The sequence below is a fragment of the Thermobia domestica genome, chromosome 5, assembly GCF_964235325.1.
Source record: "Thermobia domestica chromosome 5, izTheDome1.hap1.1, whole genome shotgun sequence".
Taxonomy (NCBI): Eukaryota; Metazoa; Arthropoda; class Insecta; order Zygentoma; family Lepismatidae; genus Thermobia; species Thermobia domestica.
The window spans coordinates 271553462-271577537 of record NC_137458.1 but is presented as its reverse complement, the minus strand read 5'-3'; the positions used below and the strand labels follow the sequence as shown (position 1 = coordinate 271577537).

General features: G+C 34.4%; 1 protein-coding gene across 4 annotated transcripts in view; it reads left to right on the top strand.

Annotated features, from left to right (window-relative positions):
* The window catches only part of LOC145686626 (protein C-mannosyl-transferase DPY19L3-like), a 142011-nt gene extending 120620 nt beyond the window's left edge, over positions 1 to 21391 (top strand). For 3 of the 4 annotated variants that reach the window (XM_081760090.1, XM_081760089.1, XM_081760091.1), the window contains exon 12: positions 18701 to 21391. In XM_081760090.1, coding sequence (XP_081616216.1) covers positions 18701 to 18862 — 162 coding nt within the window. In that variant the 3' untranslated portion in view covers positions 18863 to 21391. Of the gene's footprint in view, positions 1 to 15249; positions 17639 to 18700 lie in introns of those variants that run through there. The other variant, XM_081760092.1, reaches the window with a different exon arrangement.
* Positions 21392 to 24076: the final 2685 nt, after the last annotated feature.

The following is a 24076-nucleotide window of genomic DNA, read 5'->3' as shown; positions in this document are numbered from 1 at the left end:
GTGGAGGAATCATTTGTTTTTCATTGATTTTCCATTGACATTAATGTTAATGTTTCATGCTTTTTTGACTATGTTACATCCATTTGCGGACTTTTTTGACTGTAGAATCTACATAGTCTGTTCCATATTTAAGCCGACTTTCAGCCATCTCCATTTTTGGTTTCTGAGATAAGTGGAGAAACTATTTATTTTTCATTGATTTTCCATTGACACTAATGTTAATGTTTCGCGCTTTTTGACTACGTTCCATCCATTTGGGGACAATTTCTTTTTTGAATATAGAATCTGTGTTGTCTCTTTTACATTTGAGCTAAATTTCAACGATCTCCCTCTTTTGCTTTTTGAGATAAGTGGAGGAATCATTTGTTTTTCATTGATTTTCCATTGACACTAATGTTAATGTTTCGCGCTTTTTGACTACGTTCCATCCATTTGGGGACAATTTCTTTCTTGAATATAGAATCTGTGTTGTCTCTTCTACATTTGAGCTAAATTTCAACGATCTCCCTCTTTTGGTTTTTGAGATAAGTGGAGGAATCATTTGTTTTTCATTGATTTTCCATTGACATTAATGTTAATGTTTCGTGCTTTTTTTGACTGTTTCATCCATTTGTGGACTTTTTTGACTGTAGAATCTACATAGTCTGTTCCATATTTAAGCCGAATTTCAGCCATCTCCATCTTTTGGTTTGTAAGATAAGTGGAGAAATTATTTATTTTTCATTGATTTTCCATTGACACTAATGTTAATGTTTCGCGCTTTTTGACTACGTTCCATCCATTTGGGGACAATTTCTTTTTTGAATATAGAATCTGTGTTGTCTCTTCTACATTTGAGCTAAATTTCAACGATCTCCCTCTTTTGGTTTTTGAGATAAGTGGAAGAATCATTTGTTTTTCATTGATTTTCCATTGACACTAATGTTAATGTTTCGCGCTTTTTGACTACGTTCCATCCATTTGGGGACAATTTCTTTTTTGAATATAGAATCTGTGTTGTCTCTTCTACATTTGAGCTAAATTTCAACGATCTCCCTCTTTTGGTTTTTGAGATAAGTGGAGGAATCATTTGTTTTTCATTGATTTTCCATTGACATTAATGTTAATGTTTCGTGCTTTTTTGACTGTGTTACATCCATTTGTGGACTTTTTTGACTGTAGAATCTACATAGTCTGTTCCATATTTAAGCCGAATTTCAGCCATCTCCATTTTTGGTTTCTGAGATAAGTGGAGGAATCATTTGTTTTTCATTAATTTTCCATTGACATTAATGTTAATGTTTCGTGCTTTTTTTGACTATGTTACATCCATTTGTGGACTTTTTTGACTGTAGAATCTACATAGTTTGTTCTATATTTAAGCCGAATTTCAGTCATCTCCATCTTTTGGTTTCTGAGATAAGTGGAGAAATTATTTATTTTTCATTGATTTTCCATTGACACTAATGTTAATGTTGGGGACAATTTCTTATTTGAATATTGAGTATGTGTTGTCTCTTGTACATTTGAGCTAAATTTCAACGATCTCCTTCTTTTTGTTTTTGAGATAAGTGGAAGAATCATTTGTTTTTCATTGATTTTCCATTGACACTAATGTTAATGTTTCGCGCTTTTTGACTACATTCCATCCATTTGGGGACAATTTCTTTTTTGAATATAGAATTTGTGTTGTCTCTTCTACATTTGAGCTAAATTTCAACGATCTCCCTCTTTTGGTTTTTGAGATAAGTGGAGGAATCATTTGTTTTTCATTGATTTTCCATTGACATTAATGTTAATGTTTCGTGCTTTTTTGACTATGTTACATCCATTTGTGGACTTTTTTGACTGTAGAATCTACATAGTCTGTTCCATATTTAAGCCGAATTTCAGCCATCTCCATCTTTGGTTTCTGAGATAAGTGGAGAAATTATTTATTTTTCATTGATTTTCCATTGACACTAATGTTAATGTTTCGCGCTTTTTGACTACGTTCCATCCATTTGGGAACAATTTCTTTTTTGAATATACAATCTGTTGTCTCTTCTACATTTGAGCTAAATTTCAACGATCTCCCTCTTTTGTTTTTTTTTCCATTGACATTAATGTTAATGTTTCGTGCTTTTTTGACTATGTTACATCCATTTGTGGACTTTTTTGACTGTAGAACCTACATAGTCTGTTCCATATTTAAGCCGAATTTCAGCCATCTCCGTCTTTTGGTTTCTGAGATAAGTGGAGAAATTATTTATTTTTCATTGATTTTCAATTGACACTAATGTTAATGTTTCGCGCTTTTTGACTACGTTCCATCCATTTGGGGACAATTTCTTTTTTGAATTTAGAATCTGTGTTGTCTCTTCTACATTTGAGCTAAATTTCAACGATCTCCCTCTTTTGGTTTTTGAGATAAGTGGAGGAATCATTTGTTTTTCATTGATTTTCCATTGACATTAATGTTAATGTTTCGTGCTTTTTTTGACTATGTTACATCCATTTGTGGACTTTTTTGACTGTAGAATCTACATAGTCTGTTCCATATTTAAGCCGAATTTCAGCCATCTCCATCTTTTGGTTTCTAAGATAAGTGGAGAAATTATTTATTTTTCATTGATTTTCCATTGACACTAATGTTAATGTTTCGCGCTTTTTGAGTACGTTCCATCCATTTGGGGACAATTTCTTTTTTGAATATAGAATCTGTGTTGTCTCTTCTACATTTGAGCTAAATTTCAACGATCTCCCTCTTTTGGTTTTTGAGATAAGTGGAGGAATCATTTGTTTTTCATTGATTTTCCATTGACATTAATGTTAATGTTTCGTGCTTTTTTGACTATGTTACATCCATTTGCGGACTTTTTTGACTGTAGAATCTACATAGTCTGTTCCATATTTAAGCCGACTTTCAGCCATCTCCATTTTTGGTTTCTGAGATAAGTGGAGAAACTATTTATTTTTCATTGATTTTCCATTGACACTAATGTTAATGTTTCGCGCTTTTTGACTACGTTCCATCCATTTGGGGACAATTTCTTTTTTGAATATAGAATCTGTGTTGTCTCTTTTACATTTGAGCTAAATTTCAACGATCTCCCTCTTTTGCTTTTTGAGATAAGTGGAGGAATCATTTGTTTTTCATTGATTTTCCATTGACATTAATGTTAATGTTTCGTGCTTTTTTTGACTATGTTACATCCATTTGTGGACTTTTTTGACTGTAGAATCTACATAGTTTGTTCTATATTTAAGCCGAATTTCAGCCATCTCCATCTTTTGGTTTCTGAGATAAGTGGAGAAATTATTTATTTTTCATTGATTTTCCATTGACACTAATGTTAATGTTTCGCGCTTTTTGACTACGTTCCATCCATTTGGGGACAATTTCTTTTTTGAATATAGAATTTGTGTTGTCTCTTCTACATTTGAGCTAAATTTCAACGATCTCCCTCTTTTGGTTTTTTTTCCATTGACATTAATGTTAATGTTTCGTGCTTTTTTGACTATGTTACATCCATTTGTGGACTTTTTTGACTGTAGAATCTACATAGTCTGTTCCATATTTAAGCCGAACTTCAGCCATCTCCATCTTTTGGTTTCTGAGATAAGTGGAGAAATTATTTATTTTTCATTGATTTTCCATTGACACTAATGTTAATGTTTCGCGCTTTTTGACTACGTTCCATCCATTTGGGGACAATTTCTTTTTTGAATATAGAATCTGTGTTGTCTCTTCTACATTTGAGCTAAATTTCAACGATCTCCCTCTTTTGGTTTTTGAGATAATTGGAGGAATCATTTGTTTTTCATTGATTTTCCATTGACACTAATGTTAATGTTTCGCCCTTTTTGACTACGTTCCATCCATTTGGGGACAATTTCTTTTTTGAATATAGAATCTGTGTTGTCTCTTCTACATTTGAGCTAAATTTCAACGATCTCCCTCTTTTGGTTTTTGAGATAAGTGGAGGAATCATTTTTTTCATTGATTTTCCATTGACATTAATGTTAATGTTTCGTGCTTTTTTTGACTATGTTACATCCATTTGTGGACTTTTTTGACTGTAGAATCTACATAGTCTGTTCCATATTTAAGCCGAATTTCAGCCATCTCCATCTTTTGGTTTCTAAGATAAGTGGAGAAATTATTTATTTTTCATTGATTTTCCATTGACACTAATGTTAATGTTTCGCGCTTTTTGACTACGTTCCATCCATTTGGGGACAATTTCTTTTTTGAATATAGAATCTGTGTTGTCTCTTGTACATTTGAGCTAAATTTCAACGATCTCCCTCTTTTGGTTTTTGAGATAAGTGGAGGAATCATTTGTTTTTCATTGATTTTCCATTGACATTAGTGTTAATGTTTCGTGCTTTTTTGACTATGTTACATCCATTTGCGGACTTTTTTGACTGTAGAATCTACATAGTCTGTTCCATATTTAAGCCGAATTTCAGCCATCTCCATCTTTTGGTTTCTAAGATAAGTGGAGAAATTATTTATTTTTCACTGATTTTCCATTGACAGTAATGTTAATGTTTCGCGCTTTTTGACTACGTTCCATCCATTTGGGGACAATTTCTTTTTTGAATATAGAATATGTGTTGTCTCTTGTACATTTGAGCTAAATTTCAACGATCTCCCTCTTTTGGTTTTTGAGATAAGTGGAAGAATCATTTGTTTTTCATTGATTTTCCATTGACACTAATGTTAATGTTTCGCGCTTTTTGACTACGTTCCATCCATTTGGGCACAATTTCTTTTTTGAATATAGAATCTGTGTTGTCTCTTTTACATTTGAGCTAAATTTCAACGATCTCCCTCTTTTGGTTTTTGAGATAAGTGGAGGAATCATTTGTTTTTCATTAATTTTCCATTGACATTAATGTTAATGTTTCGTGCTTTTTTTGACTATGTTACATCCATTTGTGGACTTTTTTGACTGTAGCATCTACATAGTTTGTTCTATATTTAAGCCGAATTTCAGTCATCTCCATCTTTTGGTTTCTGAGATAAGTGGAAAAATTATTTATTTTTCATTGATTTTCCATTGACACTAATGTTAATGTTTCGCGCTTTTTGACTACGTTCCATCCATTTGGGGACAATTTCTTTTTTGAATATAGAATCTGTGTTGTCTCTTGTACATTTGAGCTAAATTTCAACGATCTCCCTCTTTTGGTTTTTGAGATAAGTGGAGGAATCATTTGTTTTTCATTGATTTTCCATTGACACTAATGTTAATGTTTCGCGCTTTTTGACTACGTTCCATCCATTTGGGGACAATTTCTTTTTTGAATATAGAATTTGTGTTGTCTCTTCTACATTTGAGCTAAATTTCAACGATCTCCCTCTTTTGGTTTTTGAGATAAGTGGAGGAATCATTTGTTTTTCATTGATTTTCCATTGACATTAATGTTAATGTTTCGTGCTTTTTTGACTATGTTACATCCATTTGTGGACTTTTTTGACTGTAGAATCTACATAGTCTGTTCCATATTTAAGCCGAATTTCAGCCATCTCCATTTTTGGTTTCTGAGATAAGTGGAGAAATTTTTTATTTTTCATTGATTTTCCATTGACACTAATGTTAATGTTTCGCGCTTTTTGACTACGTTCCATCCATTTGGGGACAATTTCTTTTTTGAATATAGAATCTGTGTTGTCTCTTACATTTGAGCTAAATTTCAACGATCTCCCTCTTTTGTGAGATAAGTGGAGGAATCATTTGTTTTTCATTGATTTTCCATTGACATTAATGTTAATGTTTCGTGCTTTTTTGACTATGTTACATCCATTTGTGGACTTTTTTGACTGTAGAATCTACATAGTCTGTTCCATATTTAAGCCGAATTTCAGCCATCTCCATTTTTGGTTTCTGAGATAAGTGGAGAAATTATTTATTTTTCATTGATTTTCCATTGACAGTAATGTTAATGTTTCGCGCTTTTTGACTACGTTCCATCCATTTGGGGACAATTTCTTTTTTGAATATAGAATCTGTGTTGTCTCTTTTACATTTGAGCTAAATTTCAACGATCTCCCTCTTTTGGTTTTTGAGATAAGTGGAGGAATCATTTGTTTTTCATTAATTTTCCATTGACATTAATGTTAATGTTTCGTGCTTTTTTTGACTATGTTACATCCATTTGTGGACTTTTTTGACTGTAGAATCTACATAGTTTGTTCTATATTTAAGCCGAATTTCAGTCATCTCCATCTTTTGGTTTCTGAGATAAGTGGAGAAATTATTTATTTTTCATTGATTTTCCATTGACACTAATGTTAATGTTGGGGACAATTTCTTTTTTGAATATAGAATATGTGTTGTCTCTTGTACATTTGAGCTTAATTTCAACGATCTCCCTCTTTTGGTTTTTGAGATAAGTGGAAGAATCATTTGATTTTCATTGATTTTCCATTGACACTAATGTTAATGTTTCGCGCTTTTTGACTACATTCCATCCATTTGGGGACAATTTCTTTTTTGAATATAGAATTTGTGTTGTCTCTTCTACATTTGAGCTGAATTTCAACGATCTCCCTCTTTTGGTTTTTGAGATAAGTGGAGGAATCATTTGTTTTTCATTGATTTTCCATTGACACTAATGTTAATGTTTCGCGCTTTTTGACTAAGTTCCATCCATTTGGGGACAATTTCTTTTTTGAATATAGAATTTGTGTTGTCTCTTCTACATTTGAGCTAAATTTCAACGATCTCCCTCTTTTGGTTTTTGAGATAAGTGGAGGAATCATTTGTTTTTCATTGATTTTCCATTGACATTAATGTTAATGTTTCGTGCTTTTTTTGACTATGTTACATCCATTTGTGGACTTTTTTGACTGTAGAATCTACATAGTCTGTTCCATATTTAAGCCGAATTTCAGCCATCTCCATTTTTGGTTTCTGAGATAAGTGGAGAAATTATTTATTTTTCATTGATTTTCCATTGACACTAATGTTAATGTTTCGCGCTTTTAGACTAAGTTCCATCCATTTGGGGACAATTTCTTTTTTGAATATAGAATCTGTGTTGTCTCTTCTACATTTGAGCTAAATTTCAACGATCTCCCTCTTTTGGTTTTTTTTCCATTGACATTAATGTTAATGTTTCGTGCTTTTTTGACTATGTTACATCCATTTGTGGACTTTTTGACTGTAGAATCTACATAGTCTGTTCCATATTTAAGCCGAATTTCAGCCATCTCCATCTTTTGGTTTCTGAGATAAGTGGAGAAATTATTTATTTTTCATTGATTTTCCATTGACACTAATGTTAATGTTTCGCGCTTTTTGACTACGTTCCATCCATTTGGGGACAATTTCTTTTTTGAATATAGAATCTGTGTTGTCTCTTCTACATTTGAGCTAAATTTCAACGATCTCCCTCTTTTGGTTTTTGAGATAAGTGGAGGAATCATTTGTTTTTCATTGATTTTCCATTGACATTAATGTTAATGTTTCGTGCTTTTTTTGACTATGTTACATCCATTTGTGGACTTTTTTTACTGTAGAATCTACATAGTCTGTTCCATATTTAAGCCGAATTTCAGCCATCTCCATCTTTTGGTTTCTAAGATAAGTGGAGAAATTATTTATTTTTCATTGATTTTCCATTGACAGTAATGTTAATGTTTCGCGCTTTTTGAGTACGTTCCATCCATTTGGGGACAATTTCTTTTTTGAATATAGAATCTGTGTTGTCTCTTCTACATTTGAGCTAAATTTCAACGATCTCCCTCTTTTGGTTTTTGAGATAAGTGGAGGAATCATTTGTTTTTCATTGATTTTCCATTGACATTAATGTTAATGTTTCGTGCTTTTTTGACTATGTTACATCCATTTGCGGACTTTTTTGACTGTAGAATCTACATAGTCTGTTCCATATTTAAGCCGAATTTCAGCCATCTCCATTTTTGGTTTCTGAGATAAGTGGAGAAACTATTTATTTTTCATTGATTTTCCATTGACACTAATGTTAATGTTTCGCGCTTTTTGACTACGTTCCATCCATTTGGGAACAATTTTTTTTTGAATATAGAATCTGTGTTGTCTCTTTTACATTTGAGCTAAATTTCAACGATCTCCCTCTTTTGCTTTTTGAGATAAGTGGAGGAATCATTTGTTTTTCATTGATTTTCCATTGACATTAATGTTAATGTTTCGTGCTTTTTTTGACTATGTTACATCCATTTGTGGACTTTTTTGACTGTAGAATCTACATAGTTTGTTCTATATTTAAGCCGAATTTCAGCCATCTCCATCTTTTGGTTTCTGAGATAAGTGGAGAAATTATTTATTTTTCATTGATTTTCCATTGACACTAATGTTAATGTTTCGCGCTTTTTGACTACGTTCCATCCATTTGGGGACAATTTATTTTTTGAGTATAGAATCTGTGTTGTCTCTTGTGCTTTTTTGACTATGTTACATCCATTTGTAGACTTTTTTGACTGTAGAATGTACATAGTCTGTTCCATATTTAAGCCGAATTTCAGCCATCTCCATCTTTTGGTTTCTGAGATAAGTGGAGAAATTATTTATTTTTCATTGATTTTCCATTGACACTAATGTTAATGTTTCGCGCTTTTTGACTACGTTCCATCCATTTGGGGACAATTTCTTTTTTGAATATAGAATCTGTTGTCTCTTCTACATTTGAGCTAAATTTCAACGATCTACCTCTTTTGGTTTTTGAGATAAGTGGAGGAATCATTTGTTTTTCATTGATTTTCCATTGACACTAATGTTAATGTTTCGCGCTTTTTGAGTACGTTCCATCCATTTGGGGACAATTTCTTTTTTGAATATAGAATCTGTGTTGTCTCTTCTACATTTGAGTTAAATTTCAACGATCTCCCTCTTTTGGTTTTTGAGATAAGTGGAGGAATCATTTGTTTTTCATTGATTTTCCATTGACACTAATGTTAATGTTTCGCGCTTTTTGAGTACGTTGCATCCATTTGGGGACAATTTCTTTTTTGAATATAGAATCTGTTGTCTCTTCTACATTTGAGCTAAATTTCAACGATCTCCCTCTTTTGGTTTATGAGATAAGTGGAGGATGCAATACCCTGTTTTTGTTATATGAAAAAAAAAGAAACAGTTATATAAAGAACATTATTATCTTTGGCCAAAGATTTAATTAATTATTATTATCTTTTAATATATAGTTGTGTTTTTATCTATGTTGATTAGTTAGCATAGCTAACATGTAACTTCTTTAGTTCTTTTTCTGTCCACAGGAGCAACAAAAGTCAAATATTCTATGTAAATGTCACCAGGTGTTTCGCCGATCGCTCAACCCTTTCTTCTAGATGATATTTTCTTAATTTCGTCCCACGCAGCGGCGACACTATCGCGAACAGGCTTTCTGCTTTCCTCCCCTTTATAAGGGAAGCGGTCGCCCCATCTCATGAAAGCTTAAACTGAACTCTGGTTTCGGTGCTCTCAAGCTGCCTCAGCAGCACTTCTACGCCTTCCGCTGGCTTAAGTGATAGCCGGGTAGGTGATTCTGCGGGATAGACAAGAATGATTGTCTCCCCAGAACTTTTCTTATAGTTAGTGACAGTCGAAGTGACGACTGAAGCCTGAATGGTGGCTAAGAGAGTTTTTTTTTTCTTTTTAGATAAAAGTTAGAGACAGCTAGAATGATAGCTGGGCTAGAATGATAGCCAGATATTGAAACATTTAGTTAGTGACTTCCAGAGTGGTGGGAGGAGTCTTAGCAGAATTCATTGTTTTTAACTATTTTAACTATCAATGCACCTAGGTATTATAAACCAGATATTCGTAAGAGAGACTTATTGGAGATCGTTAAAGATTCCCACTTAATTTTTCGTCCCCCTGGTGGCATCTCATATTTAACTCGTTGCTTCTGAACTCTTCAAATAGTTTTCCGTCTTTTAGAACACTAGTTCTACGTATTATTTTTATAGAATAAACTCCCTGTTTATTTCCTGTTACGTACAGAATTGTTTTCTTTAATCAAAACTATAAATATTTACCATATTAAATATAATTTTGTGTTAGCAATATGTAGATCGGATTTATTAGAAGATATACCCCTAGACTTTAATACTTCTCTGAGCCAACTAGCAGTAAGCAGTAAGAAGAAAATTTATATTATTTTTTTTTTAATTTTTTTTTTTTCCGAGTACATAATTGGGAGCTCAAGTCTCGGGATTGCCCTTTAGTTTTGACGTATATGTTATTACGTACAGGAAAAATAACAAGAATGGAGCCTAGTTTAGATATTATCCAATTGAGGGAGGCTTTACATCTAAGAAAAGGGGATCAGCTAACCTCAGAAAGAATACTGGAGGCTTTGGTTTCGCGGCAAGATAGAAGTAATCCACAAAATGGAACAATATGTGATTGCAAGAAAGATAAGGAGTTAGAATTTCAAATTCTTCCACCCAAATTCGACGGGGAACCGGAAAGCTCGGTCTACGAATTTTTAGAGGAACTTGACGTTTACGCAGAACAGAAGAATCTGTCGAAAGAAGAAGTATTAGAAAAAATCATACCTAAGGTTCTTATAGGTAGAGCGAGGAGATGGATGGTTTTCAAGAAGAAATTTGATTCTCCAAGAATGTTATTCTTTCGAATACAATCGTGAGATTCAAGAGAATATTAACGAAAGATACGAGAGAGTAGACGAATCCCTTTCAGAATTTATAAGAGACATATATTGCATGTATCAGAGATTAGAGACGCAATTGGAAGAAGACGTGATTTTAAAAGAAATAATAAATAAATCTCATCCGAGATTTAGAAGCTTTCTATATGGAAAGAATTTCGAGAGCATCAACAAGCTAGAGCTAGCATCTCTTGAAATACACTCTCTCCTTCTTAAAGAACACGATTACGTGGTTGCAGTTTCGAATAAATCGGAGTCAAGTAAAAAGAAGTCATTAGCAGTGGCGCAGCTTACGGGAGATAAGGGGGCTGAAGAAATACCTCGACTGGACGTCAGAGCATTAGATCCGGCAGGCTCCCGAAGAAAGAAGACGACTCAGACAGAAGCGTTAGAGTCGGAAAGCTACAAACAGAAGTTCTGCAATCATTGCAAAATGAAAAATCATTGGACATCACAGTGCTTCAAGGCGCGTGATAAAAAAGTGTCTGCAGCAGTTTTCCAAGGGAAAAAGAAACGGGAATCAGGACCATATATATATGCAATGTTTGGAAGAAAGAAGAAATTCCTATACACGGATACGGGTTCTGTAATAAGTCTGGCCAATGAGAAACTTGCGCTGGAATTGAAGAAAAATGGTGCAGTAGTTAGCCCTTGTGAAGATAAACTATTATTAGCTACAGGCGAAGCTACGGCAACAGGAATCTTAAAAGCCAAATTTTTGCTGAAAGGACGTGTTTTTAAACATCACTTTTACGTTCTTCCCGGCCTTAATACGGATCTTATAATGGGTCTTGACTTGATAAAAAAGGTTGGAATGGAAATTTACTCCCAGGAAGGAACTTGGAAACTGAAGCATGATAAAAATCGAACAAGATTTGTAGCACCTGAAAAAAAAGAATAAGAAGAAGAAATCCATTTTCCAGTGGTTAGAGCCTTTCTAACGGAATGAGCACCGCCCCAGACGCTCGGAAGGTGTTTTCGAACAGAACACAATAGGAAGACGAATGCTGTTGAAGAAAAAAATGCAGGTGTTCCAGCTAGAAGAATGAAGAAACAAATATCTATTTCTAGAGAAGCACCTGACCATTGTGTTCCTCCATCAAAAAACGGGAAGCGATGCTTAGTAAAAGATACAGGGGGGAGAAGATAAAACCTCCGTTAGTAAAAGGAAACCTATCTGGTATTCCGGTATTAGTTTTTTTGGACAGTGGTAGTAGCCTGTCAGCCATAAATGAAAAAATAGCCAATGAGTTGAAGGAAAAAGGAATCAAAGTTCATAAATGTAACCAAGCGGTAGCATTAGCAAGTGGATCCATCGTTATTAAAGAATGTCATCACGTCGATAGAAATTTATGATATAAAAGTTAGACAGAAATTTTATTTAATACCTGGTCTGATTAAGGAGGTCCTAGGTGGGAGAGATATGCTTAAATCCACCGGCATAGTTTTGGATATTAGAAACCAAGGATGGACTCTAGGTACAGAACAGGAGTTCATTTGTCCTTTTGACACAGAGAGTTCTAGTTTGAAAAAAGAAAATGGCGCAGTAAACTCAATAGAAGAAAAAGATGATGAAGAAATTCGGCGTATGATAAGTAGGGTAAATCTAGATCCGGTCAATAAGGCCAAATTTGAAGAATTGGTCTGGAAGCATAAAGATTTATTCTCTGAAAAACCAGGGTTATCTAGAAGTGTAAAGCATACTATTGAGTTATCTGAAGAAAAACCTTTTTTTTTTTTTTTTTTTTTTTTCAAACTGAGACCTATGTCAAATGAAAAGAAAAAAATCCTTAAAGACCTGTTAGAGGAAATGCAAGCTCAGGATCTTATTGAACCCTGTTATTCTGACTATGTGAGTAATATTATTATTCACAAGAAGAAGTCGGGAAATTACAAACTGGTCCTCGACGCGCGTCGTGTTAATCACCTTACAAAGCCTCAAATTTTAATTATACCAAGCCTTGAGGAGTCTAGCCTATCTTGGGAATAAAAGATTATTCTCAAAAAGCAATTTGAGTTTCTCATACGCTCAGTGCATGATAAAAGAAAAATCCCGCTCTTATACAGCTTTCATAACTCCGTGGGGGGTCTTTAGATACGTTAGGGGAGCGTACGGCCTCATGTCTATGCCTAACACTCTTTGCAAGCTTATGCAATTGACTCTAGGTGAATTATATTATACAAAAGTTATCTGCTTTTACGATGACCTCCTGTGGGCAACAGATACGGAGCTAGATATGATGAACGTGCTGGATGACACTTTTTCTAGGCTGAAAAATGAAGGGTTGACCTTAAGTCCTTCAAAATCGTTTTTCTTTTGTGAAAAAATAGAATTTTTAGGTTTTTCAGTATCAAACGGAATTCTATCCTGTTCTGAGGAGAAAATAAAGATGGCCAATCAGATTCAGCGACCTAAATCTAAAAAAGAGCTGCAATCTTTAATTGGATTTTTTGGCTATCTCAGGAACCACATTCCTAGAATGGCCGAGATCACTGCACCATTGACTTCGTTACTAAAGCAGTCAGAAAAGTTCAGATGGGGGCAGACTGAGCAGGAGGCGCTGGATAAATTAAAATCCATTATAGTGTCAGATCCTAAGTTACTTCTTCCCAGGCTAAATGAAGAATTCTTTCTTTTCGTCGATTCTTCCAGTATAGTGAGCGGCTACCTAGTAGCACAAAAAGATGAAAATAACAAGATGCGGGTAGTAGCTTTTGGGTCGAAGAAACTATCCCCATCACAGCAAGCATACGGAGCATCTCAGAAAGAGCTGCTTGGGATTGTACTAGCTCTTGAACGATATCAATTGTATTTTGTCCAAACCCCGAGAATAACGGTTTTTACAGACCACAAAGCGATAACTCACCTCTTTAAAGCATCCAAAGTTTCTGCTTTAATTACGAGGTGGTTGGCTCGTATCTCTCGGTTTCCTGTTGTTATTAGATATCGTAAAGGAGTAACCCACTATATTGATTATCTGTCTAGGATTAGTCAAGGCTACACAGAAGACGTGAATTTTGAAGAAAACTTGGTCAGCAATGAATTCTATCCTCTAGAGACAGAAAATGACGAAGGGTATCTCAAAATAGAAGAAGAAGATGGAAAACTTCGAAGTGTTAGTGACCTTGAGTATGAAGAAGTAAACTTGGCTGAGTTGTTCAACAGCAAGGCTATAAAGAACATGAAGGAAGAGATGAGAAGAAAAAAGAAAAATTATAGAGTTACTACCACCATGGTGGATAGATGGACAGAAGAAGAGAAAGTTGAAGGTTTTCTTGAACTACCTTTTTCTGGTGTGATAGAAGAGGAAAAAGAAGATCGTGCCGAGAACATAGTAGATCTCAGCAAAGAAAATCTGGTGAGAGAGCAAGAAAAAGAAATCCTTTTAAACAACCTGATCAACAGGCATAAGGGAAAAACCGAAAAACTCGCCGGGAAAATGAAACGAAAAGTTCAACAGTTAGTGAAAGTCACTCGCTTAAATAATGAGGGAATATTACTTAGGAAGCTTAGGAATTTTGAGGGGGACCATTGGGTAATATGGCTTCCTAAAGCTGCAAGAGCCTCTGTGCTTGATGATCTTCATTGCAACAAACTGTCTGGCCACCCTAGTATAGCAGAAACAATTGACAAAATTAAGGTTTTATACTACTGGGAAGGGTGGAAGAAGGATGTAGCTCAATTTTGTCGATCATGTGTGGTTTGTGCCGTTTACAAAGATGCTCAAAATTCAAAAATTGGTAATTTGGCCAGCTCCTTGGTTAAAGAGAGTGGTCACCTTCTCTATATTGACACCTTTGGCCCGCTTTTGAGATCTAAAAAAGGGGGTTATTCTTTTGTTCTCGTTCTTGTTGATGGGTTTAGTCGATTCACGAAACTCCATCCTTTAAGAGTAATCACTTCTCAAAAAATAGCAGAGTGTCTTCTGGAATTTTTCTGTAACTATGGGTTCTATTCTCATTTGGCTTCTGACAATCACACTGTGTTTACTAGCAAATTATGGAAGGATCTTCTAAAAGTTCTCTCTATCCAACAAATTTATATTAGCAAATACCGTCCGAAAGGAAACAAAAGCGAATGCTATGTGAAACAAGCAAAGAAATTATTGGCTATGTATACTGATAGTCATGATAATTGGTCAGAAAATCTCAACTTCATTCAGTATGCCCTAAATAACCGAAAATGCGCATCTACTGGTTTTGAACCATCAGTTCTTCATTTCGGAAGGAAATTAAAATCCCCATTCGTAAATTCAGGTTATTCAATTGAAGAACCCAGGTCTTCAGAAAAGTCCTACTCTCAGTACGCCGAAAGAATTAGGGATAACTTTCAAGAGATACTAACAAGGGCTAATATCACTCAAATCAAACAACATAAAAGAAAAGTTAACAATTACAATAAAGGTAGAAAAGAAAATAGATTTAAAGTAGGAGAAAAGGGCTGGCTTAAGGCAAAACGTCTTTCTTGTCTTCCCAAAAAGATCTCCTCCTCTCTCTTCCCAAAATACATTGGTCCGTACCTTTTAACCCAGAGAGTAGCTAAGAACACACATATATTGCAACACTGCAGAGATGGAAAGCAGACTCGCGCCAATGCAGATCAATTCAAGCCTTTTTTCTCACCCCCAGATTTCGCCTCCCACCTTCCACAGCAGCAGGAGAGTTTAGCCTGGAGGCTGCATTCCAGCCCGGAGTATGAGCTTGGGAGACCACATGTTGCAGTTAGCAGGAGAAACAAAGATGTCGAGGCCTAGAACACGATCCCTTTACGTCTCGTGCAGACCAAAGAGTGAAAATCCAAGAGAGTTAGAACTACAGGTAAAAGTCGATGAAAGCCTGCAGAAGGCAAGAAGAAAAAGGATTTTTAAGAAACCAAACACTCCAAAGGAAGATCGAAATCACCAAAAACCGGAGTATAACTTCACCCTTCAGGAGTTGCGGGAAGCTAACTCGGCACAAACGGTTTAAGGTAGGATGGATTCCAACGACCTGAGTGAGGATATTCTACAAATAGATCTAACGGAATCGGACGAGATTCCCGTAACACCAGGAAAAAACCTCGATAGTGACTATGAATACCAGCAGTTCCTAAGGCAGCGTTTCCCAACCTTTTTCAACTTGCGGCACACTACGGGTGTTACTTGGATTCTCGCGGCACACTTATAGATATTATTATTTGTAAATATAAAACACAGTGGTATTTTTTCTGTTATTGTTGATCTCCTCACAGAGAAAAAAGCTCGATCACTGGTTTTCCCCCGTGGTAAATAATTATGCTTATTTTTCATTCAAATTTAAAAATAGAAAACAAATGCAATGAAAAATTGGACTCAGGTTTTTAAAAATACGCTTTCTTTTTAAAAACTGTATCCAACCTTTTTACTAAGAAGGAAGGTCACTAAATAACGAACAAACAAACAAATATCTCTTATTTTTAAAACACAAATGTAGGTAATTTTTTTTTTAAAGGATTGAATGATATTTTAAATTTTCAAGTTACGAAATAGTTTGCAACGGCATGATGTAACATCTAAGGCATATATAGCATCTAGGATGCATCTAGGCAGTGCATATATAGCATAAGGATAGGTATGCCTCGTACTGATTCCTGTAGTAAGCAAGAGGTTTCCGTATATTTGTACAATATACCGCTGTCTGGAGAACGGATTTTTCTCAGTATATGAAACTTAAAATTGTAGATTCATAGTAAAGGTTCATAGTAATGTGAAATACAAATATACATTTTTCTCTACGTTTTGCAATTTGATTGCTATAAAATTAATAATTTTGTTTCGATTTCTCGCGGCACACCAGCGGCCCATTCACGGCACACCGGTTGGGAAACGCTGTCCTAAGGGTTAAAAAACGTTTAAAGTGACTAAAAGTGAAAAAAAAAGTGTTGTGGTGATTCGTCGAGAATATCGAAATGTGTTGAAAATTGTGTGGTGATTAATAATAAACAGACCTAACGGACTGCTCTTAAGAATGCTTAATTTTTCTATAAACTGTGTAAAAAGAAACTGCAATAGTGTAAATCAGATCAATATCATATATATATATATATATATATATATATATATATATATTCATATTTCTTCTTGGTTGTAAATAACATATTACTGTGAGTATCATTTTTTTTTCAATTTTTTTTAACCGGGTAGTATTATGCAATACCCTGTTTTTGTTATATGAAAAAAAAAGAACAGTTGCATAAAGAACATTATTATCTTTGGCCAAAGATTTAATTAATTATTATTATCTTTTAATATATAGTTGTGTTTTTATCTTGTATTTATCTATGTTGATTAGTTAGCATACCTAACATGTAACTTCTTTAGTTCTTTTTCTGTCCACAGGAGCAACAAAAGTCAAATATTATATGTAAATGTCACCAGGTGTCTCACCGATCGCTCAACCCTTTCTGCTAGATGATATTTTCTTAATTTCGTCCCACGCAGCGGCGACACTATCGCGAACAGGCTTTCTACTTTCCTCCCCTTTATAAGGGAAGCGGTCGCCCCATCTCATGAGAGCTTAAACTGAACTCTGGTTTCGGTGCTCTCAAGCTGCCTCAGCAGCACTTCTACGCCTTCCGCTGGCTTAAGTGATAGCCGGGTAGGTGATTCTGCGGGATCGACAAGAATGATTGTCTCCCCAGAACTTTTCTAATAGTTAGTGACAGTCGAAGTGACGACTGAAGCCTGAATGGTGGCTAAGAGAGTTTTTTTTCTTTTTAGATAAAAGTTAGAGACAGCTAGAATGATAGCTGGGCTAGAATGATAGCCAGATATTGAAACATTTAGTTAGTGACTTCCAGAGCGGTGGAAGGAGTTTTAGCAGAATTCATTGTTTTTAACTATTTAACTATCAATGCACCTAGGTATTATAAACCAGATATTCGTAAGAGAGAGTTATTGGAGATCGTTAAAGATTCCCACTTAATTTTTCGTCCCCCTGGTGGCATCTCATATTTAACTCGTTGCTTCTGAACTCTTCAAATAGTTTTCCGTCTTTTAGAACACTAGTTCTACGTATTATTTTTATAGAATAAACTCCCTGTTTATTTCCTGTTACGTACAGAATTGTTTTCTTTAATCAAAACTATAAATATTTACCATATTAAATATAATTTTGTTTTAGCAATATGTAGATCGGATTTATTAGAAGATATACCCCTAGACTTTAATACTTCTCTGAGCCAACTAGCAGTAAGCAGTAAGAAGAAAATTTATATTATTTTTTTTTTAATTTTTTTTTCCGACTACAAGGAATCATTTGTTTTTCATTGATTTTCCATTGACATTAATGTTAGTTTCGTGCTTTTTTGACTATGTTACATCCATTTGTGGACTTTTTTGACTGTAGAATCTACATAGTCTGTTCCATATTTAAGCCGAATTTCAGCCATCTCCATCTTTTGGTTTCTAAGATAAGTGGAGAAATTATTTGTTATTCATTGATTTTCCATTGACACTAATGTTAATGTTTCGCGCTTTTTGACTACGTTCCATCCATTTGAGGACAATTTCTTTTTTAAACATAGAATCTGTGTTGTCTCATCTACATTTGAGCTATATTTCAGTGATCTCCCTCTTTTGGTTTTTGAGATCAATGGAGGAATTTTTTATTTTTAATTGATTTTCCATTGACATTAATGTTAATTTTTTTTTCTGTTTCATCCATTATAGTAAATTTATTTTTTGAATGTAGAATCTACATAGTCTGTTCTATATTTAAGCAGAATTTCAGCCATCTCTCTCTCTTTTGGTTTTTGAGGTAAATGGAGGAATTATTTGGTTTTCGTTGATTTTCCATTGACATTAACTTTTTTTTTTTTTTTTTTTTTTTTTTTTTTTTTTTTTACCATGTTCCATCCATTTTAAGACCATTTACTTTCTGAATAAAGAATCTACATAGTCTCTTCTACGTTTGAGCTGAATATCAACCACCTGGCCCAAAGTCTGTTCACATCATTGCAACCTGATACGCCCTTTCGACATAGTCTGTTAATATTGAGTGAAATATTGTCATACATGTACTGTTCTGTATTTGACTAATGTAATTTGTACTTTCCTTTCAGTTCCCGGAAACTGAAAAGAAAAGTTCTAAGCTGCCGCAGGTTGCATTGCCTCCAAGGTTTTGTGACGAAGTACGCTATGGAACTCCACGTTACAAAAAATATTTTAAATCAGTTTTTGAAAACCGGACTTTCCGAGTATATAAGGTTATTCCGAGACCTTGACCTGTCTTTTAGTACGGTAATGCGAACACCTATGTTTTAAGCAATGGTTATCATAGACTGGAATTGAGTAAGTATTACGTTATCAGTGAAAACTGTAAGTACGAGGGTAAAACTGAAAGTTGTCAGACAGATGAATAAAACACAAATTATGAACTTCGAAGTCTGCATATTATAATTTTTGCAACGTACTCTCCTTAAAGTTCTATGGTTCTTTCACTTACACTATTTCTGAAAGCACTGAATTCGACTGCATGTTTGCTGGCGACACCTAAATACATTGACGAAAGCTTCCTCGAGAATAGGAAATAATAAAGTTTCTTCGCAACTGATCTTCGAGTTTTAGGTAGGCAATACCTAGTGCTTTCAGAAGTGGCTTGAACGGATAGAAAAGTATGTTAGCTGTGAAGAACAAAACTTTTAAAAATACTTATAATGCGCATATTTCAAACTTATTGTGTTCGATGGCTGTCTAAAAACTTTCAGTGTTACCTACGCACTTTGAAATTTTATTTTCTAATCTTTCTGTGCTGTTATTATTTGTCATAATAATATGTAATATTATATTATATACTATTGCTCTGGTGTACAAGGTGAGGCGAAAATCAGAAAGCACCTATTTTATTTTAGAAACAGTTGTTAGAGTTAAAATCAACCATACCAGTAGAATTGTGTATGAGACTTCTCCATAGACAATAGTCAGGTTTTTCTGTTATTAGTACCGAGTGCCTGGGTTCATTTCCTAATGGGAGCTCATGTGGTTTCGTAGACCATGTAAACCTATAGATCCATATCCTATATAGTCTTGGTAGTCAAAAGGGGCATTACATTCCAAATAAACGACCGATGCCTGTTATCTCAAAGGCAGCCATTTTAAAGCTACCGGTACGTCTTGAAAGAGATGAAAGAGATGTAAGTAAATTTATCTTAACATCTTTAACAATTATAGTCTCGGACATTGTATTACAAATATGCTATAAAAAATGTGTCAAAAATTGCAATTATCTATTTGTTTGATATATCATCATCAATCTTGTAAAAGATGTAGACCTGTGGCGGTTATGGAATTCAAATTGCGTATCTACATCCACTCCCATTGTTCATGAATACAGGCGATTTCCATTTTAACTGTTTATTACATAAATTGTGATTTTGCCTCTCTTTGTATATAACAGATAGATCATTATTTATGTATGTAATGCATATGCAGACGAAAACAATAGTCAAGAATTTAGTATTCAGCAGTAGATTTTTTTAAAAGCAAATGTTTAATATTATATTTGCTATAAAGATAATGTAATTGTCAAAAACATTTGAATTTGGAAATAGTGTAAATGTTTGTGCTTTTATTTTAAGAGAGAAACTGTGTGAAGATTGTTTTTAAAATAGTATATTTTTGTGTGACTACTTGTGTGCCTTATTAAGTCATCATTAAAGTACTGTTTAACTGCACTTAATGACTTTTCGAGTTCCAGAGTTGTGCACAAGTTCACAACTTTTTTTAGTACTTTAAAAAAAATTACTTGTTGACTGATTATTATTAGTTAAGAATAACGCACAATTGCCGTACTATGTTCGACTTACTTAAGAAAACTACATTCAGTGCAGTTCGAAAGTAATGGGGTTTTCTACAATTTTTAATGTGTACAGTTAGTTCACATCATACATATCTCAAACTATCGGTTATCTTTATCTGCATAAAGATGCATTAGTCATAGTGTGCCACAGGGCTCAGTTTTAGGTTCTTTCTTTGTTTTTTCTCCATGTAAATGATTTACTGGTAGAACTGAATGTCATTGTATTCAAATTGACACTATACGTAACTCACAAATTCAAAATGTGTTCACCAAATTTGAAAACAAACGAAGCTAGTAGTATGGAACATGGCAGACAAAATAATATTTGGGTTACTCGCGGTCTGCTTAAGTAACAAAGTACAAAGTACTAAAAACATGACTCCCTCAAGAAAAGAAAAAAGTCCTTAGGATTAACTATTGACTAATCTTGCTTTGGAAAAACGTAAATCGAGTTTGTGAACTAAGTTGCCTTTGGAATGCGATAAGATCTATAGGTGCCTTCCATTTCAACTCAGGCAAAAAAATATAAAATTGTACCATCACCATCTCAGATATTGTTGAAACTTTTTTTATAGCAACTAGACATGTTTTTAAGAGACCCATATTTTTTTGTTTTGTCGAAAAAAATTTTCCCGCCAAGTAATGGGCCATCAAAGACGGGGAATACAATTTATGAATTGTAGAAGACATGGAAAATGGTCAACTTTGGAGCCTCACCATTCGGCTATGGAGACAGGTAGAGTTATAATTCTTGTTGTGGTATGTACATAGGGATATAAATAAACTATATTTTATTATAGTTTGATTTGCGCATGCGTATCTTTTTGTACATAAATTAACAAATGAACGTCAATTTATCTGAAAAGTAGAAGTTTGCGATTTTTTTTTCGAGCACTTCCGGTTCGAATTTTAAAATTCTGTTTTCGCGGTTGGTAAGACCTGGTTACCCGCTTTCCGAAAAAAATTTTGTATCGCTTGTGTGTGCAACCGTTTAGTCGCAAAAAATTCGAGAAATTGTAAAATTTTCAAAAATCGCCATTTTTGGGCGCCATTTTCTCGAAAACACCATCTTTTAAAATTCTGAAATTTTGTCAGATGGTTCAACTTTACATGAATAATAAACACACCAAATACCATTCTCGACCAATGCTTCATGAATTAACTGCAGCCTTTTAAAGTTAGCGAAGTTTCGTTAACTTTGATGTCACAGTTAGCAACACTGCAAACAATAAAAGTGCAATGATTTGATTATGTTTGTGGTTCACATTCATTAAATGAAGAATAAAAGGTTTTCTTGACTGTTTTTTTCCATCATTTTGATCAAGAAGGCTCTCTGAAATAGTAAAATGATCCTCCCCCTACTCCTCCGTTTTGTTAAACCGAAATAATCTGAGGTGGAAATTACGATTACGAAACGCACAAATTTCAAGTTCACTTACTTAAAATGGTCTTCCGAAACAAAATTTCACTGATTTTATTATTATTATTATTATTATTATTATTATTATTATTATTATTATTATTATTATTATTATTATTATCATTATTATTATTATTATTATTATTATTATTATTTTACATGGACCAATCATTTGCTTGGTTGGTGTCTTCGCTAATAGCATGTAACCGTGCAGGTGCTCCAATAGGTGTTGGCTCACTCACAACTCGTCCAGGAGTGGATCAAGGGGAAGATTTTTTATTTTATTTTATATATAAATAAAACCGATTTCAGAGTTTGGAGCTCTTAAAAGTACCTCTAAGTAGCAGTATTACCCCACCCCCTCTTCCAGAAGTCCGTCCTGGATCCGCCCCTGCGTAGCACATTGTCGATAGTCACAAATGCTGAAGGTCCATGTAAAATCATAAACAGCACTTCAACTTCACGTAATTCATGATTTATTCATAATATTTCTGTTACGCACCACTGGTTATCATACATATATGTATGTAACAAGAGTTCCTTTTTGCAGATTTCATAAATCTACACTTTGAATTGCAGAAGTTCGATTTTGGGGGAAGCATGAAGTTAGTTCATGGTGACCCGTTACTGCCATAAAAACTTCGCCATTTTCCGAAAGTCAAAGATGACTTCGTTGAATACCAGTTACCGGTCGCATACTTTCCCTTTTTTTATTCCGAAAGTCGTCGAATTCAGTTCCAGGCAACAAAACGACAGTAATACCCGGAGTTTGTACTTGCACTATACTCACGAATTCTTCTGCGGTTTTAGTGGGGGCGCGGTGGCTCAGTGGTAGAGCGTTCACCTCCGGTGCTTGGGGTCCCTGGTTCGATCCTAGCTCGTGCCGTGTGGGCTTTGTGGTGGACAAACACTGTGCTCGTGGGTTTTCTCGGGGTTATCCCGTTTCCTCCCACTTTCTGCATTCCACTATTTCATTCATTTCTCATAATCACAATGTTCTTTAGCCTAACCGGCATAATCGTGGGACGTAAAACTTAATTTCATTTCATTTTTTCTTCTGCGGTTTTAATACTGTGTATCTGTTTTTGCTTAAGGTTATGCCGCGTTGCCACATTCTTTACACCTCCCCCCTCAATACCTTCGCAGAAACCGGTTTCATGGCAGGTTTCACTGCAAAACCACTGCTTTATCGGACCTGTCTGCATATCGAACATCTGAAAGTGATTTTTAAAGTGGGATGCAACACCATCAGAAATCACTGACACGGTTTGGGAAATTGTAGACACTAATTTCACGTATTCAAACCTTTTTCTATAAAATATATTTTTGCTTTTCTTCGAGTATTTTTAGAATCTTGTCTATGGCTATGAGTACATGAGCCGAATCGTGTGTTTTATCGTCGTTTATTACAACAAAACTGTCAGTTGTTTCATATTCCGGTGATAACCCTAAATTTCACTTTGCAGAATAACAGTCCAGTTTTCAGCAAAGTCCACATGAAGTAAAATAGAATTTGTATCTTAAAATTTTATACGGTGCTTTTCGGTAGCAATTAATTCTCTTTGGATTTTCTTCATGTAGTCATGAATTACAATTCTTACAGTTAAACCAGCAATGTACGATACGAAAACAGAAAGTGGCACAGTTTTTTAACGAGATTATTGTTTTCCATATGGCATATGTAACACTTTCATTTTCATCAGGATCAACAATTAAAGACTCCACACTTATTCCTTCCACTCCAGGACATTCACCACATTCTTGAAGAAGACAGTTGTCATTTTCTACGGATCATACTACTAAAGGAAATAGGTCACTCATGACAGCTTCAATCCAGGCTGCACCTTTGATTTGTAGCAACGCAGTAGCAGCTAACTTAAAATTTGCACAATACACACACACACACATACACACTTCCCTCGCAGGTTGCGAACTGACCCACTTTAGTCGAATATTGTAAAATTCCGAGTGACCTATTCTTATGTTGGGATTGTTCTGTTTAAAAAGTCAGTAAATTTCTTTGGAACGCGTAAGAAAACGTTTTTTTTTTTTCATTTTATTTTATTTATTTATTTTTTATTTTTTTTATTTTTATTTATTTATTTTTTTTTTTTAACTTTTTGTCCTCTTTCGACCACTGTAGTGACATCGCACTTAATTGAGACTTTGTCTGGAGCATTCCAAATCATCACTGAGCTAATAGTTCAGGCTTTTGTAGAT